Source organism: Trichechus manatus, unplaced genomic scaffold, assembly GCF_000243295.1.
Source record: "Trichechus manatus latirostris isolate Lorelei unplaced genomic scaffold, TriManLat1.0 scaffold00014, whole genome shotgun sequence".
NCBI lineage: Eukaryota > Metazoa > Chordata > Mammalia > Sirenia > Trichechidae > Trichechus > Trichechus manatus.
The window spans coordinates 2,372,309-2,388,377 of record NW_004443950.1 but is presented as its reverse complement, the minus strand read 5'-3'; the positions used below and the strand labels follow the sequence as shown (position 1 = coordinate 2,388,377).

The 16,069-nt window shown below is 43.0% G+C and overlaps 2 protein-coding genes across 2 annotated transcripts in view; both read left to right on the top strand.

Moving 5' to 3' along the window:
• The first annotated feature begins 4,618 nt into the window (after positions 1–4,618).
• CKLF (chemokine like factor) lies at positions 4,619–14,997 on the top strand. The gene is made up of 4 exons (XM_012554193.2): positions 4,619–4,811; positions 9,557–9,715; positions 11,769–11,864; positions 14,816–14,997. Exons 1-4 carry the CDS (start codon positions 4,704–4,706, stop codon positions 14,939–14,941), a joined length of 489 nt encoding a protein of 162 aa, XP_012409647.1. The 5' UTR covers positions 4,619–4,703; the 3' UTR covers positions 14,942–14,997.
• A 658-nt stretch (positions 14,998–15,655) lies between these two features.
• Positions 15,656–16,069, top strand: part of CMTM1 (CKLF like MARVEL transmembrane domain containing 1) — a 23,582-nt gene continuing 23,168 nt past the window's right edge. The window contains exon 1 of the mRNA XM_012554161.2: positions 15,656–15,928. Within this exon, the coding sequence (XP_012409615.2) occupies positions 15,800–15,928 (129 nt within the window). The 5' untranslated portion in view covers positions 15,656–15,799. The remainder of the gene's footprint in view (positions 15,929–16,069) is intronic.

Here is a 16,069-nt window from a genome sequence, read left to right as displayed (position 1 = left end):
TTGACAACTTCAATATTTTCTCTGTTTATCATGATGTTGCTTATTGGTCCAGTTGTGAGAATTTTTGCTTTCTTTATGTTGAGGTGTAATCCATACTGAAGGCTGTAGTCTTTGATCTTCATCAGTAAGTGCTTCAAGTCCTCTCCACTTTCAGCAAGCAAGGTTGTGTCATCTACATATCACAGGTTGTTAATGAGTCGTTCTTCATATAGTCCAGCTTCTTGGATTATTTGCTCAGCATACAGATTGAATAAATATGGTGAAAGGATACAACCCTGACACACAACTTTTTGACTTTAAACCACGCAGTATCCCCCTGTTCTATTCGAATGGCTACCTCTTGGTCTATGTACAGGTTCTGCATGAGCACAAAGTGTTCTGGAATTCCCATTCTTCGAAATGTTATCCGTAATTTATTATGATCCACACGTTCAAATGCCTTTGCATAGTCAATAAAACACAGATAAACATCTTTCTGGTATTCTCTGCTTTAAGCCAAGATCCATCTGACGTCAGCAATGATATCCCTCATTCTACATCCTCTTCTGAATCTGGCTTGAATTTCTGGCAGTTTCCTGTCCATGTACTGCTGCAAACATTTTTTAATTATCTTCAGCAAAATTTTACTTGTGTCTGATACTAATGATATTGTTTGATAGTTTCTGCATTCTGTTGGATGACCTTTCTTTGGAATGGGCACAAATATGGATCTCTTCCATTTGGTTGGCCAGGTAGCTATCCTTCAAATTTCTTGTCATAGATGAGTGAGCCCTTCCATCATTGCATCCACTTGTTGAAACATCCCAGCTGGTATTCCATCAATTCCTGCAGCCTTGTTTTTCATCAATGCCTTGAGTGCAGCTTGGACTTCTACCTGCATTACAATCGGTTCTTGATCGTATGCTACCTCTGGAAATGGATGAATGTCAACCAATTTTTTTTGGTACATTGACTCTGTGTATTCCTTCCATGTTCTTTTGATGCTTCCTGCATTGCTCAACATTTTGCCCATAAAATCCTTCAGTGTTGCAACTTGAGGCTTAAATTTTTTGTTCAGTTCTTTCAGCTTGAGAAATGCGGAGCATGTTCTTCCTTTTTGGTTTTCTAATTCCAGGTCGTTGCACAATTCATTAAAATACTTTACTCTGTCTTCTCAAGCTACCCTTTGAAATCTCTGAATTCATCATTTCTTCCATTCGCTTTAGCTACTCTATGTTCAAGAGCAAATTTCAGAGTCTCTTCTGACATCCATTTTGGTCTTTTCTTTCTTTCCTATCTTTTTAATGACCTTTTGCTTTCTTCATGTATGATGTCCTTGATGTCATCCCACAACTCACCTGGTCTTTAGTCATTAGTGTTCAATATGTCAAATCTGTTCTTGAGATGGTCTCTAAATTTAGGTGGGTTATACTCAAAGCCCTACTTTGGCTCTCATGGACTTGTTTTAATTTTCTTCAGCTTCAACTTGAACTTGTATATGAGCAATTGATGGTCTGTTCTGCAGTCGGCCCGTGGCCTTGTTCTGACTGATGATACTAGCTTCTCCACCATCTCTTTTTACAGATGTAGTCGATTTGACTCCTGTGTATTCCATCTGGAGAGGTCCATGTGTACAGTCGCTGTTTATGTTGTTTAATAAGTGTATTTCCAACAAATAGGTCATTGGTCTTACAGAATTCTATCTTTCCGGCATTGTTTCTGTCACCAAGGCCATACTTTCCAACTATGGATCCTTCTTTGTTTCCAACTTTCGCATTCCATTCACCAGTAATTATCAATGCATCTTGATTGCATGTTTAATTTCAAACTGTAGAAGTTGGTAAAAATCTTCTATTTCTTAATTGTTGGCATTAGTGGTTGGTGAGTAAATTTGAATATTAATATTAACTGGTTTTCCTTGTAGGCATATGGATATTATCCTATTACTGACAGTATTGTACTTCAGGATAGGTCTTGAAGTTGTTCTTTTTGATGATGAATGCAACACCATTCCTCTTCAATTTGTCATTTCTGGCATAGTAAGCCTTATGATTGTCCAATTCAAAATGGCCAATACTAGTCTATTTCAGCTCACTAATGCCTAGGATATTGAAAATTGATGACTTCCAATTTTCCTAGACTCATACTTCATACATTCTGTGTTCCTATTATTAATGGATATTCGCAGCTGTTTCTTCTCATTTTGAGTCATTTCACATCAGCAAATGAAGGTCCCAAAAGCTTTACTCCATCCACGTCATTAAGGTCGACTCTACTTTGAGGAAGCAGCTCTTCCCCAGTAGTATTTTGAGTGCCTTCCAACCTGAGGGGCTCATCTTCCAGCACTGCAACGGACAATGTTCTGCTGTTATCCATAAGATTTTCACTGGCCAATTTTTTCAGAAGTAGATTGCCAGGTCCTTCTTCCCAGTCTGTCTTAGTCTGGAAGCTCCACTGAAAGCTGTCCACCATGGGTGACCCTGCTGGTATTTGAAATACCAGTGGCATAGCTTCCAGCATCACAGCAACATGCAAGCCACCACAGCATGACAAACTGACAAACAAGTGGTGGTGATTAATTACTAGAGATTACCTAATTGAGCACCTAGGAGTCCCTGGGTGACACAGATAGTGAAGAGCTCCACTACTAGCTGAAAGGTTGGTGGTTCGAAACCTACCCAGAGGTGCCTGGGAAGACAGGCCTGGCAATCTGCTTCTGTAAGGTCAGGGCCTTGAAAACTCTATGGAGCAGTTCTACTCTGCACGCATAGGGTTGCCATGAGTCGGAATCAACTCCACAGCAACCAGCAACAACAACTGAGCACCTACTCTTATCCAGGCACCTCACATACACAGTGTCATTTATTCCTCACCCCCTCCCCCCAACAACTCTGAAGGTAGATATTGTCACACCCATTCTCCCAAATGACACTTGGAGAATTAGATAACTTATTCAAAATTAAGAAGCAGTCATTAAGTGTTGGAGCCAGAATTCAAGCCCATCTGTCTTGCTTCACAGCCCATGGTCTTTCCTCTGAACTGTGACATTTCCAGGGTCTAGACTCTAAATGTACTAGGTTCCTCAGGAGGGCACAATCAATATTCCAACTGGACAGACAAATGGGGTGGTGGGGGGCAGAGGAAGCCTGTAACCTCATCAATAGTTGGGTAGCAAAAATCCAGACAAGGAGTGAGGTAGACGGGATTTTATAATCCAACAGGCCCAGGCCCTGTGATCCGGGCTGTTGCCCTTCAGGAGTGGTGGCTGTATGTGTGTGTGTTCTAGTGCTTGGGTGGTGCTTCAGTGGAGGTGTTTCCCACCTCTACCAGTAGTATACAATGCAGGCAGTCACCTCTCAGACACGCAGAAGGAAGTCATTTGCCAGAGGGTTCACTTACCCTCCAGATCTATTATCTGAAAGCTGCAATCCCTTCTTGAGCTTCCCAGATATCTGCCACAGACCTAGCACAGGGCAAGTGCGCCCTCCATAAATAAACTTCAGGATTAAGTTCAATATTTTTGGGAGTAACAGGATGAGGTTCTTGGAGGTACCTGTTGATCAGATTTGAACTCATGAAATGGACTGAAGCTGAGATGGGCAGAATCCAAAGAGATCTGAGTGGACTGGGGGTGATAGCCAAGTTATTCAAGACAGAATTGAAATCAGATAAAAGGAGCGACATACACTTCATATAGCTAAAAGGAAACACTTCAAGATGGTGGAGCTATGGTTTCACAGGAGCACTTGTGAAAAACATGAAGTATCGAAAGGGCCTCCAGCCATTCTAGGGAAAACAACATCAGTGGGAGGCAAAAATAAAAATATGCAGAACAAACATACACCCAGACTGCGTTTGAAAACTCAGACTGTGAGCCCCTGGGGGCAGAGATAGGGTCTGAGGCCGAGGTCATTTATTCAGACTACACATATTCTACCCTACTCTGTGCCAGACCCTGCGGACTCCACAGTGAGGGAAGCAGACAGGCAGGTCTTTGCTTTTGAAGGATATATATATCATCTGGTGATAAATGGTATGAGGAAAGAGTGTTGGTGGCTACTCTAAACGGGGTGGCCAAGGGAAATCCTCTCTAAGGAGGCGGCATCTGAGAAGTCCAAGGTGTGGGAAGGCAGGCTCCTCCCCTCCCACCCGCCCCTTTAGGAAGCACTTGCAGATACGAAAGCTCCTTGGGAGAGCTGAAGAGCAGTTGTCATTAGCGCTACGCAGGGCGAAGAGGCGCTAAAAGGGACCAAGACGGGTTTAGCCTGAGTGGCTCCCGAGTCCCCTCTATTGCTTAGGCGCCATAGAGTCGGTTCCGACTCACGGCGACCTATAGGACAGAGTAGAACTGGCCCATAAGCTTTCCAACGAGCAGCTGGTGGATTCGAGCTGCCGACCTTGTGGTTAGCATCCGAGCTCTTAACTACTTCGCCACCAGGCCTCCAGCGTCTTCTAAGCCCTGGGACATGGAGGCGGGGGAGGGCGAGAAAGAACCGCAACATAAAAGGGAGCGAGGGCTGCCAGCGGAAGGCTCCCGTGGGGCGCATGCGCACGAGCGTGGGCCGCGACGACAAGCGCATGCGCGCACGAGGACGGGAAGCCTGGGGGAGTGGCGGACCGCGCGCAGAAGCAGAGGCGGTTGCTGCGCGAAGCCCAGCGGAACAGTGCTTCGAGGAGAAAGACTGCAAGGAGAGCGGGGTGCAGCTGCTGGGTCTGCCGGCGTTATGCAGGCCGCGCAGCCGCGGAGGCCGAATTCCCCCCAATCCTTGCCGAAGGTGTCGCATCACCCCTTCTGCCTAAGCGTGAAAGGCCACGTGAAGATGCTACGGCTGGTGAGGGCCGGGGCGTGGGCGGGGGCGGGGTTCTTATGAAGCCGAATGCCCTTGTTTTTCTTTCCACCTTGTCTTTCTCAAGTCCTCCGCAGAGGCAAGGCATTTTGCTCTGCACTTGGGGAAAGGAGAGAAGTAAGACCCTGTCGTCTTCCTCAGAGAGTTCATGGCCCAGTCATAAATCAGAATCACCAGATCGACATGAATGATCCACACTTGGACCCACAAACCAGGTACCTAGGTTACCAGGTGAGGGAGATGCAGTTGCAGCATTCAGAAGCCAACAACACACTGTGTTTAAGTCAGGAGTTTGCGGTGACCATTCTGGAGGCTGATACAGTGGACAACGATGGAACTGCCCATTTCTGGGGCGTCAGACCATAACAGGAACACTGCAGTCAGTCAGTTCCCAACATGGCGCCCTAAGAGTTTTGGAGAATTTGAATCATCATCTGGAAGAAGATGACTTGGTTAGAGAAGTGGAAACTATCGTAGGAGAAAATGTTGAAGGAATTGGAGAAGAGAACTTCAGGGGAAGGGAAAAATAATTGTTTTCAATTTTAAGAAGTTGATATGTACAAAAGGGAGTGGCAATAGTTATAAGTTACAGCGAAACAAATTTCCATTAATATGAGGAAGAATTTTATGTTGGAAAAAGCCCTAAAATCGAACGGTCACTTGGGAAGGTACGTGCCAGGATTTAGCAGGGTCTCCAGGCATAGAAGAGTACTGGTGAGGATGTTGTAAAGGAGATTCAAACTCCAGGTGATGGGTAGAACAAATTACATATAATATCCTTCCTACCCAAGAGTTCATGATTCTGAGAAATAACTATAATACAGTACAAGTCAGAATGCGTAAGAAACTGCTCTGGATTTCAAAGGAGGGAGAGATTACTTTTGGGTAGGAGTAAATAATCACAGAAATGGCATGAAGGTCTGGAGTTTTATATGCCAGGTACTGGAAGCTCTGGAACACTGACGGAGGAACAGGGTTTTGTGAGAAAGGTTTAGTTTTTGACATTTTAATTGCTTCAGCAAACAATTTGAGTGTTTATGTTCAAGCTCTGGGCTAGAAATTGGAACAACAAAAATGAACTGAGACCAAGTTCCCCAACTCATGGAGTTCTTCAGTTTAGTCAGACAGACACACACATGAGCAGATAGCTATAATATGTGGTAAGTGGACATAAGACACAGAAGAGGCATCTAACCCAGGATAGGATAAGAAGAGGTGCCAGGAAACTCCCTAAAGGAACCTAGAGTAGAGCGTAAGGGGGAGCAACCTAAGCAAAGGCATGGAGGCAAAAAACTATATCATACAGCAAACTATAAGCAGTTGAGTACTGCCTTATTTATTCATTCAACATATATTTTTTTGAATGCCTGCCATGTCCCAGGCACTGTTCCAGGCTCCTGGGAAGATAAGTGAACAAAACAAAGATGCCTGTCCTCATGGAGTATATGTATTGGGGTAGGAGGGCCAGGGGGACAATAAACATAATAAAAAAATATGTAGTGTTCTAGATGGTAGTAAGTGCTATGGAACAATAGAAAAGTAAAGCCAGGTAAGGGAGTGTAAGAGTAGGGGGCTGGAAGGCGGGTTGCAAGTTGTAGTAATAGAGTAATCAGATTAGGCCTTGTTAAGATGACATCTGAGCGAAGACTTGAAGGAGATGAAGGAGTTATCTATGAGACTGGAGGAAGAGTGTTTAAGGCTGAGGAAAATCCAGTGCAAAGGCCCTGTGGTAGGAATGTGCCTGAGGGTTCAAGAAAGAGCAATAAAATGAGTATAGCTGGAGTGGAGTGAGTGAGGAGGACATAGTGGGAGATGAGGCAGGTTTTGAGTAAGGAGTATATGATCTGACTTTTTAAAAAAGTACATCAGCTGCTGTGTTGAAAATAGATGGGTGGAAGGACAGGAGGGGATTGCTGCAGAGGCAAGGGTAGAACCAAGGAGACCAGTTAGAGCTATTGCAGTAATCTGGGCAAGAAATGATGGTGGCTCAGACCAAGGTGGTACCAGGGTAGGTTATAAGAAGTAGCCACATTTGGGATATATTTTGAAAGTAGTACTAACAAAATTTTCTGATAAACCAGATATGGGATGTGAGAGAAAGTGGAGTTCAAGATGACTCCAAGGTTTTTTTACCTAAGCAGCTGGAAGGATGGAGTTCCCATCAACTGAAATTGCAAAGCCTGTAGGTGAAACAGATGTGAGAGGAGGATCAAAAGTTCAGATCTGGATTTCAAGGTTAGAGGTGTTTGTTAGACATCCAAGTGTCAATACTGGATAGGCATTTTGCATATACCAGACCAAATTTTGGAAAAGAGGTCTGGGCTTGAGAAATAGAGGTAGCTACAGCCACACTGGATGAGATCTTCAAGAGAGTAGTGTAGATACAGGAGAGAAGAGGACCATAGATTGAGCCCTGGAACAATTCAACATTAAGGGGCTGGGGAGGAGGAACCAATGAAGAAAACTGAGAGGGAGCACTTGTGGAGGTGGGAGAAACCAAGAGTGTGGTGTCCTGGAAGCCAAGTGAAGAAACTATCGAGGCAGTGATCAACTGTGTCAAATACTGATGAAGCATCAAAATGAGGACTGAGAATTGAATATTGCAATTATCCTGTGGATAAAGTGTGAGGCATGTCTTTGCTAGAGAAGTAGGCTGGGACTAGATCATCAAACACTTTGAATACCATTGTGAGAGGTGGGCTTTATTCTAAAGACCATGGGGAGCCATTGAAGGATTTTAATTAGGAGAAATGCATACACAAATTTGCATTTTAGAAATTTTACTGTAAAGTCTTTGTCAAGGTAGTTCAGGGAAAAGATGCAGCAGATCAGTAGTTGTAGGAATGAAAAGAGGGGCAGGGATTCTCAAAATGATTAGGCATTAAGTCAGCAGGACCTGATGATTGATCAGTTGTGGGGAGCAGAAGGGGTGATCTTAAGTTTCTAGCATGAGTGATAAGGTAGAAGTTGGTATCACCAATTGACGTAGTGAATACAGGAGGAAGGAGCAAGGTGAGTTCAGTTTGGGGCATGGTGAATTTGAAATTGCTATAGGTTATCCAGATGGAGATTCTAAATGGCTGTGTGTGAAGTTTGGAGGACAGACCTGGGTAGAGATCCAAACTCATAGAGTAGGTTGTGGACAGAACCCAGAGGAATGCCAGCATTTTAAAGGGATGGGTTAAAGGAGAGAGCCTACCAAGAGAGCAGTTGCAGAGATACGAGAACTAGGAAAAGTGATGGGGGAGCCAAAAGAGTAGAGAAGTAGGAGAAAGGTGCCCAGTGACAAATTAGTCATGGAGTCGAATAGGATAAGGATTGAAAAATGTTCATTAGATTTAGTAATTCTGAGATCACTGATGATCCTAGCAAAGCAGTTTCCATAGCATGGTGAAGACATCATACAAATATTAGTGTGATGCTTAAAAAATAACTGGAAGCAAAGGACAGGGGCTTAGGAAAGATGTAAGGACTCTAATATGGATTAACGGAGAACCCAGTGTTACAGAAATCACTGGAAATTTTAAGAAAATGGAGTAATTGTCAATGCCAAATACCATGGTGCAGAAAGGTTAGAGGATGGAGCCTGAAAAGGTGACCTTTGATTTCAAAGTTGGTGAACATAAGAGCTTGGTCCGTTAGAGTAAATGGAGTGGTTTGAGATGACATGCTGCTGATATTATAAAGCAGGAGTTATTAACTAATTACATTTACTAGGTAGTCAAACTGACCACTTTGTAAGTTTAAAAGTAGGCTATTTTTACACTAATAAAGTAATTTAAAGAATTATGAAAAAGTAGCTTGTATAGATTTAAAGTGAAAATACATAGCTGCTACCAGATGACAGACTGATTATAAAAGTCTAGCTAGGGAGGACTTGACAAACTGTTTAACAAGAACACAAAGATTTTGGATAGAACTGTCCCTGATAATGGCATTGACAGAACTCTCTGGGACCTACTAGCTCATTTTTTCCTGTAACAAGTTACTTAAAATTGCCACGTTCTGTATCTTCATTTGGAAATGAGGTAACTGGGTTAGATTAGTTATCTTCAAGAGGTTTTTTTTTTTTTTCTCCCCATTTAAAATATTCTTCAATTCTGATTGCATTGTATTTAGATAAGAGGAAGTGTTTTAAAGTTGCATTTTGAGTAATAAAGCTATTAAACCTCAGAATTGTTTTTCTCTGACAATTTGGTTTAAACTTCCCTCTCCAGCATTTTTCATGGCAACATTATAAACTTAAATTTGACAGTAGATTCCATTTTTCTAAGAATTTAGGAGTCACGAATGGTAGGCAGCCAGTATAATGACTTAGTTGAGAGGCATTAACGGGAAAACAGAAGTGGTTTCTGCGGGGAGCAGGACGAAAAGAAAGTGTGTGTGTGTGTGTGTGTGTGTGTGTGTTTTAAGAGTAGTCAGCTTAAATATGTTTATAGGATGATGAGGAAAGGAGCTGGTGAAGGAGGAGTGATTGAAGGAAAAGGACAAATTTGGTGGGAAAACTATCAGAACAGATGTGGGAAGTGATAGTGTCAGATGTATAAGTGGAGTAATTAATTTGACTTAAAACAGAGAGGGACACCTAGCCCTTTAAAACACAAAGAGAACTCAATATCCATACACTTTAATCATGCTTGTTTTATATATGTGTGCATATGGCAGAAACCCATTTATTTAATTATTTTAGAAAGTATCACTTTTGAATAACTTTTTTTTTTTTCTTACAGGTACTAACTGTGACGTCTATGATCTTTTTTATCCTGGCACAGGCTCCTGAACCATACATTGTTATCACTGGATTTGAAGTCACCGTTATTTTCTTTTTCATAGTTTTATATTTACTCAGACTTGATCGATTACTGAAATGGTTATTTTGGCCTTTGCTTGTAAGTCTTCAGTTTCACTGTTAAAATTTTCTTTTCCCTACCATAGTAAGACATTTTAATAAACTCTGTTCTTTAGTCCTAAGCTTTTAAGGTGATATGTGATAGGCTCAGGAAGGAGGAATTCTACCCCACTGCTCATGTGTTCTCTACAGTCCCTGGGGGAGGTTCTCAGGAAACCAGGGCAGCTACAGAGTATAAATCTCCTTCTCTGAGCTCTGTCTATCAGTAGATGTGGCTAACCCTTCTGTTAGTAGAATTCAGTGTAGATCTTCTAAAGAAATTTAAATTTAGGATAATGTTGATAAAAGTATAGATAATCTTTACCTCTTTTTTAAGTGCATGTTGATAGGGCCTTAAAGTTGGGGAAAGAGAGGCGGGTACACCAGTACCTCAGCCTTCCGCCTTCCACATCTCAGATCACTACATGAAAAATCAAACTAATTTGGAGGGGATGAATAAAGCACAATTTTATTTTACTTAAAAATGTAATAATGCTAAGTCATTTTAACTGTTCTTGAACAACCTTACTTAGTAGCATGTAGTCTTCTACCTGCTATACTCATAGAATTAGAAAGGACTGCCCAGTGGAGTACCCAAATGGTCCTGAAAACTGTCGAAACAGGCGGGTTTTAACGGTATTTGTTAAGGTGTATGTGGCCCTTCAGCCTGGAATATATGCTGATTCTAGGGGAAAAAAAGTAACTTCACCTCTCTCTCCTCTTACAAGTCTCATCTGCAGTATCTCATCTCCATAGGTCTCCCTCCTAATTCTTCTTATTGCCCAAACCCCCTTTGGATGCATTGGTGGCTGCCATGTCTTCCTCTACTGCACTTGTCACATCCTCTTGGACTTCAAAGTGTCAGCTATCCAAGCTGATAACTCCTATTAAGGAGAGAGGACTTTAGAGTTAACCTAGAACCAAAAAAAAGCCAAACCTGTTGCCGTTGAGTCGATTCCAACTCGTTAGTATTTCCTGCCAGTGAGAACTTTTCTTCCTAATGGTATCTAATTTTGCCCTGCCCTCATTGAACCTCTCCCTACTTTCTTTTTTTTCCTACTTTCTTTTAATACATACTTTTCTAAGTTAACCCGAATTACGAAGTTTAATAATTCCGTGTTAACAGCCTTCCTGCCTACAATTATCTGCAAACATACATAAACCATTCCAGAAGAAAGACTATTTATTTTTCCCACATTATAGATCCATTCAAAATGTAAGTTGCACATCTTAAAGCCACAGTTAAGAATGAAAACTGTGGGAGATTATGAAATGAATGAGCTTTATCATCAGAAATAAGAACATAATTGCCAGTCATTGAATATGTCAAGGTGTATGCCCAACAGAAGGAGCCCTGGCTATGCAATGGTTGAACACTCAGCTGCTAACCGGAAGGTCGGTGGTTCCAAGCCACCAAAAGACCTGGTGATCTGCTCCCATGAAGATTACATCCTAGGAAACCCTATAGGGCAGTTCTACCCTGTCGTATACAGTTGCTATGAGTCAGAATCCACAGCATACAACAACAACATGGCCAACAGCTGTGTGGATTTTTTTTCCTTTTTTTAAGTGTGTACTACTATTAGTTTTATTAATTGCATCTTAGTGGCCTTATAAAGTTGTTTGATTTGCAGTGTAGACTACTACACATTTTCTCTTGTTAAAAGTGAGCATCCTAGCTTCCCGGTGTATCCATTTTGCCTTAAACTTTCTGCATAATAACATCACCCACTTTCTTTCCTAACCAGGTAAGTTGTCCCTCCAACTACATTTATGTTAAGTAAAAAATAACTAAGCTTGTTAAGTAGTTAAATGATTGGTGTAACAACAAATCATAGACAAAGGGAACCACTAGGTGTCATTGTAGACCAAATACAATACAGGTGTCATTTTACTGTGGCAGTTTGGTTTCCTGAAACATACACACATAAACTGTTTAATCAAATAGAACTTTCAAAATAAATCTTTTTGGAGCTGATACTTTTTTTTTTTTTTTTTTTTGCATTGCTTGGTGATCCTCATGTAAAGCTGGCCTTTCTGTTCTGGGTTTTCAGGATATTGTCAACTCATTGGTAACAACAATATTCATGATAATTGTATCTGTGTTGGCACTGATACCAGAAACCACAACAATGACAGTCCTTGGAGGGGTAAGTGGGTACCTTTCTGGATTCTCTTTCAGGTTTGATCAGAATACAAATTCATGTGAAAAATAGATGCACGACAGAAAATTGTGTTATATTCATCATTGAGGCTCCTAGGCCTGTATACAGTGCCTTGTGGCTTAATGAATTATTTTGTGTGTAAATGCATGCCCTGATTAACATGAAGGGATATGATTTCATACTAAAACTGAAGTTAACCAAATACAGAGGTCCCTACGTACTTTTTTATGTAGGGCTTCCTTGTTCACAAGCTCACATTCCAGAAGCTCAGGAATAATAATTTTAGCCCCCAGAAAATGATATTGAATCATAATAAACACTCTTCAGACATAAAAAATATTATAGACAATGTTGTTATCACTAGGTCTATTTATTTGTTCCCCCCTTAATTCCAAAAGGAGCCCTGGTGGCACAGTGGTAAAGAGCTCGGCTGCTAACCAAAAGATTGGCAGTTCAAATCCACCAGCTGCTCCCTGGAAATCCTATGGGGCAGTTCTACTCTGTCCTATAGGGTCTCTATGAGTTGAAATCTACTCTACAGCAACAGGTTTGGTTTCTTTGGTACTTCCAAAAAGGGATTTAAGCCTACTCAGAAAAGACCCAAGTAGAATGAAGGTGAAAATAATTCAAATGAGTAAAAAGTGAAAAAGGAGAATAATCATATCAGAAAACCTAGACTGAGGGAAGCTGCTGCAATTAGTTACAATACTTAGCTCTGAGGAACCTGATAGTCAAGGCACAGAAAAACATGATGGATGAGTTTCATAGCTCTCCCCTTTAAATAAATGGATACATACCAGTTGTTAAGGAGAGACAGACTGTTCTGAGTCAGTTATTTCTTGTTCAGATCCTTCTTCAGATGGAATATAACAGAAGATGTCCTCATGATAAGGGAATGGTGGTAGAATCCTTGTAACTAAAGGACTCTTTTGATCCCTGCTTGAAGGGAAGCAGATGAATTTAATCAGACTTTATTCTGGAAGGCAAGCCAAAATTTTTTGCAAATAGTCAAGTAATTTCATTATAGTTCTGACTGATACTCTTTTGAGATTTCTTATCAGTGGTTCAGAATCTTTGGGTTTTCCATGTTGTGATCTGGAGAATTGAATTAGAAAGTTCTTCTTAAATAAATCTCCCTCCTACTTCCTTGCCCTTTCATAGTGTGGACCACTTATGATCACTCTCAGACAACCATGTAGGCCAGAATCCACGATTTTTCTGTCTCCCTTATTAGGCCCTAAGCAACTTCATGAGGAATCAGAATTACTCTAGAAATGAAATAGTAGCACTGTAACAGCAGTTTCCCCAGTTGTCTTTAAAGATAATTTTATCCTGTACTCTGGAGAAAAGGAGCCCTGGTGGTGCAGTGGTTAAGCACTCAGCTGCTAACCAAGAGGTCAGTAGTTCAAACTCACCAGCCGCTCCGTGGGAGAAAGATGTGGCCGTCTGCTTCCCTAAAAATTACAGCCTTAGAAACCCTGTAGGGCAGTTCTTCCCTGTCCTACAGGGTCGTTACAAGTGGGAATCAACAGCAATAGGTTAGTTTTGTTGTTGTTGTTTCTCTGGAGAATTTACTTTCATTCACTTCTTTACCCATTCATTGATTTATTCATTCCTGAAGTGCACTTTGGCAGGTGCTGATGTAAAATTTAGAGCTGTGCTGTCTCAAATGTAGCCACTAGTCACATATGGCTACTGAGCCCTGGAAGCATGGCTAGTCTGAATTGAGCAGCACTGTAAGCGTAAAATACACACTGAATTTTACTAACCAAAAAAAAAGAAAAATATCTCATTAATAACTTTTATTATATGACCACATGTTAAAATGATAATTTGTGGATATATTGGGTTGAATAAAACATATCATTAAAATTAATTTCACTTTTTTTTTTTTAACTTTTCCAATGTGGCTACTAGAAGTTTTTAAGTTAATTATGCGACTCACATTGGTGGCTCACGTTGTATTTCTTTTGAACAGCACTGGGCTAGCGAGTGAGTCCTACCTGCCAGTTGCTCAGAGCCTAGTACAGGAGACAGAAGTACAAACAGCTGTATATGAGATGTTGACAGTGCTGCGGAGCACAGAAAGAAAAAAGGAAGCAATGACCTCTTTTTCGCAGAGAATTGCAGTTTGCCAAGAATAAAAGGGGAGGGAAGGAGAGGAGTTCCAGCTGGAAGAGCCAGCAATGTGCAGAGTGCCTAAGTGATGAAAGGATTGGGAGGAGGTATGCAGTGTGGTCAGAATCTAGGAGGTGGTGTCTTGAAATTCCAGGTAGAAACGGAGGTAATGAATAGGGCCACACTGTGGGAACCTTGTCTGCAGCCAAGAAGCCAGATTTCTGGCCATTGAGTGGAGCAGGCCAAATGGCCATCAGAGTATCTAGAGAACCCCCCTAGTGTATTCCCATCACCTAGAAAATTTTACTTAAGGCTCTGTTTCGATCCCACTTCATCAGTGAATGCAGCTCAGCCTTTGACGGTTTGCTCTGGGTCATCTTATCACTGTATTTCTCCAAGGCTTTTATCACAGCTGCTGTCCCCATGGTTTCATCTTGAGCTGTTGTTAACTTTGATCCTTTCTTCAGTAGAGTTTGGCAACAGGGAAGTCAAACAATTGAACGTTGGGAATAGAAATGTTGATTGATAACTAAATATGGTCATTAGGGCTTAAAACAATACATCCAACTCACAGGACCAAAGTTAAGCAATAAAGGCAGACAAATACTGCAGAGCCCGCAGCCACTTCCTGCGCACTTCAGTTGTCTCCTCCCTTTGTCTCTAGGCAGGTATTGGGAGAATAAGACCATCTCTAAGGTCTCTTCCATTTGTGCAGCACAGCGGGGTGGGGGGCAGTCTCAGTCTGCTAGCAGGAGAGGGCGGTGGGGGGAAGACCACTTAACTTGGTGGCTGCAGTAACACTGTGTCTTTGTTTCCAGGTGTTTGGACTCGTGTCAGTAGTGTGCTGTATTGCAGATGGGGCACTTATTTACCGGAAGCTTCTGTTTAATCCAAGTGGTCCTTATCAGAAAAAGCCTTCTCATGAGCAAAAACTTATTTTGTAATTTTATATCCCTTTTTAGTGGATGCTAAGCATTAAAAATTTTTCTTTATTCTTCTACATATTGTCAGCAGTTTTCATTTTGATCTCAGTATGGGAGCTGAGGAGATTTGCGTGACACCCTGTGCCCACTGCTCACCCTGACCGTGACCTCCAGTGGGGCGTAGGGAGTACCGCTCCTGGGACTGGGGAGCGGGGAAGAATGTGACAAGGCGTGCCCTAAATGACCGCCGGAGTTCACTGCCTGGCAGGCTGGGAGCCCAGGGGGTGGGGAGGTTTCGACAAGAATGTCTGGAGGGCTCGGCCTGGCCGCGGGGTGCGCGCGAGGTGCGGACAGCCAGCAGCCGTTAGGGCTCGCCGCTGGTTCCCCCGAGGAGAGCCGGCTGCCGCAGTGCTGCTCAGAGCCGCAGGGCCAGCCTGACTCTAGGTCCAGAAGCCCACCATGGCCTCTGAAAACGCCAAACGCGGGGCATCTACAAAGAACTTGAAACCCGGACAGTCAGTGCGCTCAGTGAGGCATTCAGCCCCGGCGCCTCCCAGCCGCTCAGGGCTCTCGGTGCGCTCCCCAGGCCCGCCGCGGTCCGTACGCTCAGAGCTCTCTGTGCGCCCCTCAGCCCCGGCGCACTCCGTACGCTCAGAGCTCTCTGTGCGCCCCTCAGCCCGGGCGCACTCCGTACGCTCAGAGCTCTCCGTGGGCTCCGCAGCTTCAGCGCGGCCAGCACCTTCCAAACAGTCCGTGCCTCATGCAGCCCCGGCGCCTCCAGCAGTACCTCCGGCTCCGGAGCCTCCAGCACCTTCGGAGCGCTCCTCACTCACCAAAACTTACACAGCACACCAGCGCCCCCTTGAACAGTACTTGGCGATGACTAAGAAGATGAAGAATGCGGCCAAAAAGCGTGCTGAGGGCCGGGCCAAAGTCCCGCATAGATACAGGGACAGCATCAAGCGCTTTTTCTTCTCGCCAACTGGAATGTTGAAGATTCTTAGGCTGGTGAGCGGAGAGCTGGTGACCTGGCTGGGAGACAGAGGCCAGCTGCAGCTTCAGGGACTGAGGGGCGGGAGGCCACCTCGGGAAGTTCCCTGCTAACCCCTGCCACTTTTTTTTTTTTTTTTTGCCTCACCTCACCTCCCC

What these genes read in the sequence shown, in the direction of transcription:
- CKLF (XM_012554193.2), top strand. Translation starts at nt 4,704, where the DNA reads ATGCAGGCCGCGCAGCCGCGGAGGCCGAATTCCCCCCAATCCTTGCCG. An exon ending in GGTTATTTTGGCCTTTGCTT is followed by an intron (nt 9,716 to 11,768) that starts GTAAGTCTTCAG and finishes CTGGGTTTTCAG; the next exon opens with GATATTGTCAACTCATTGGT. An exon ending in CAATGACAGTCCTTGGAGGG is followed by an intron (nt 11,865 to 14,815) that starts GTAAGTGGGTAC and finishes CTTTGTTTCCAG; the next exon opens with GTGTTTGGACTCGTGTCAGT.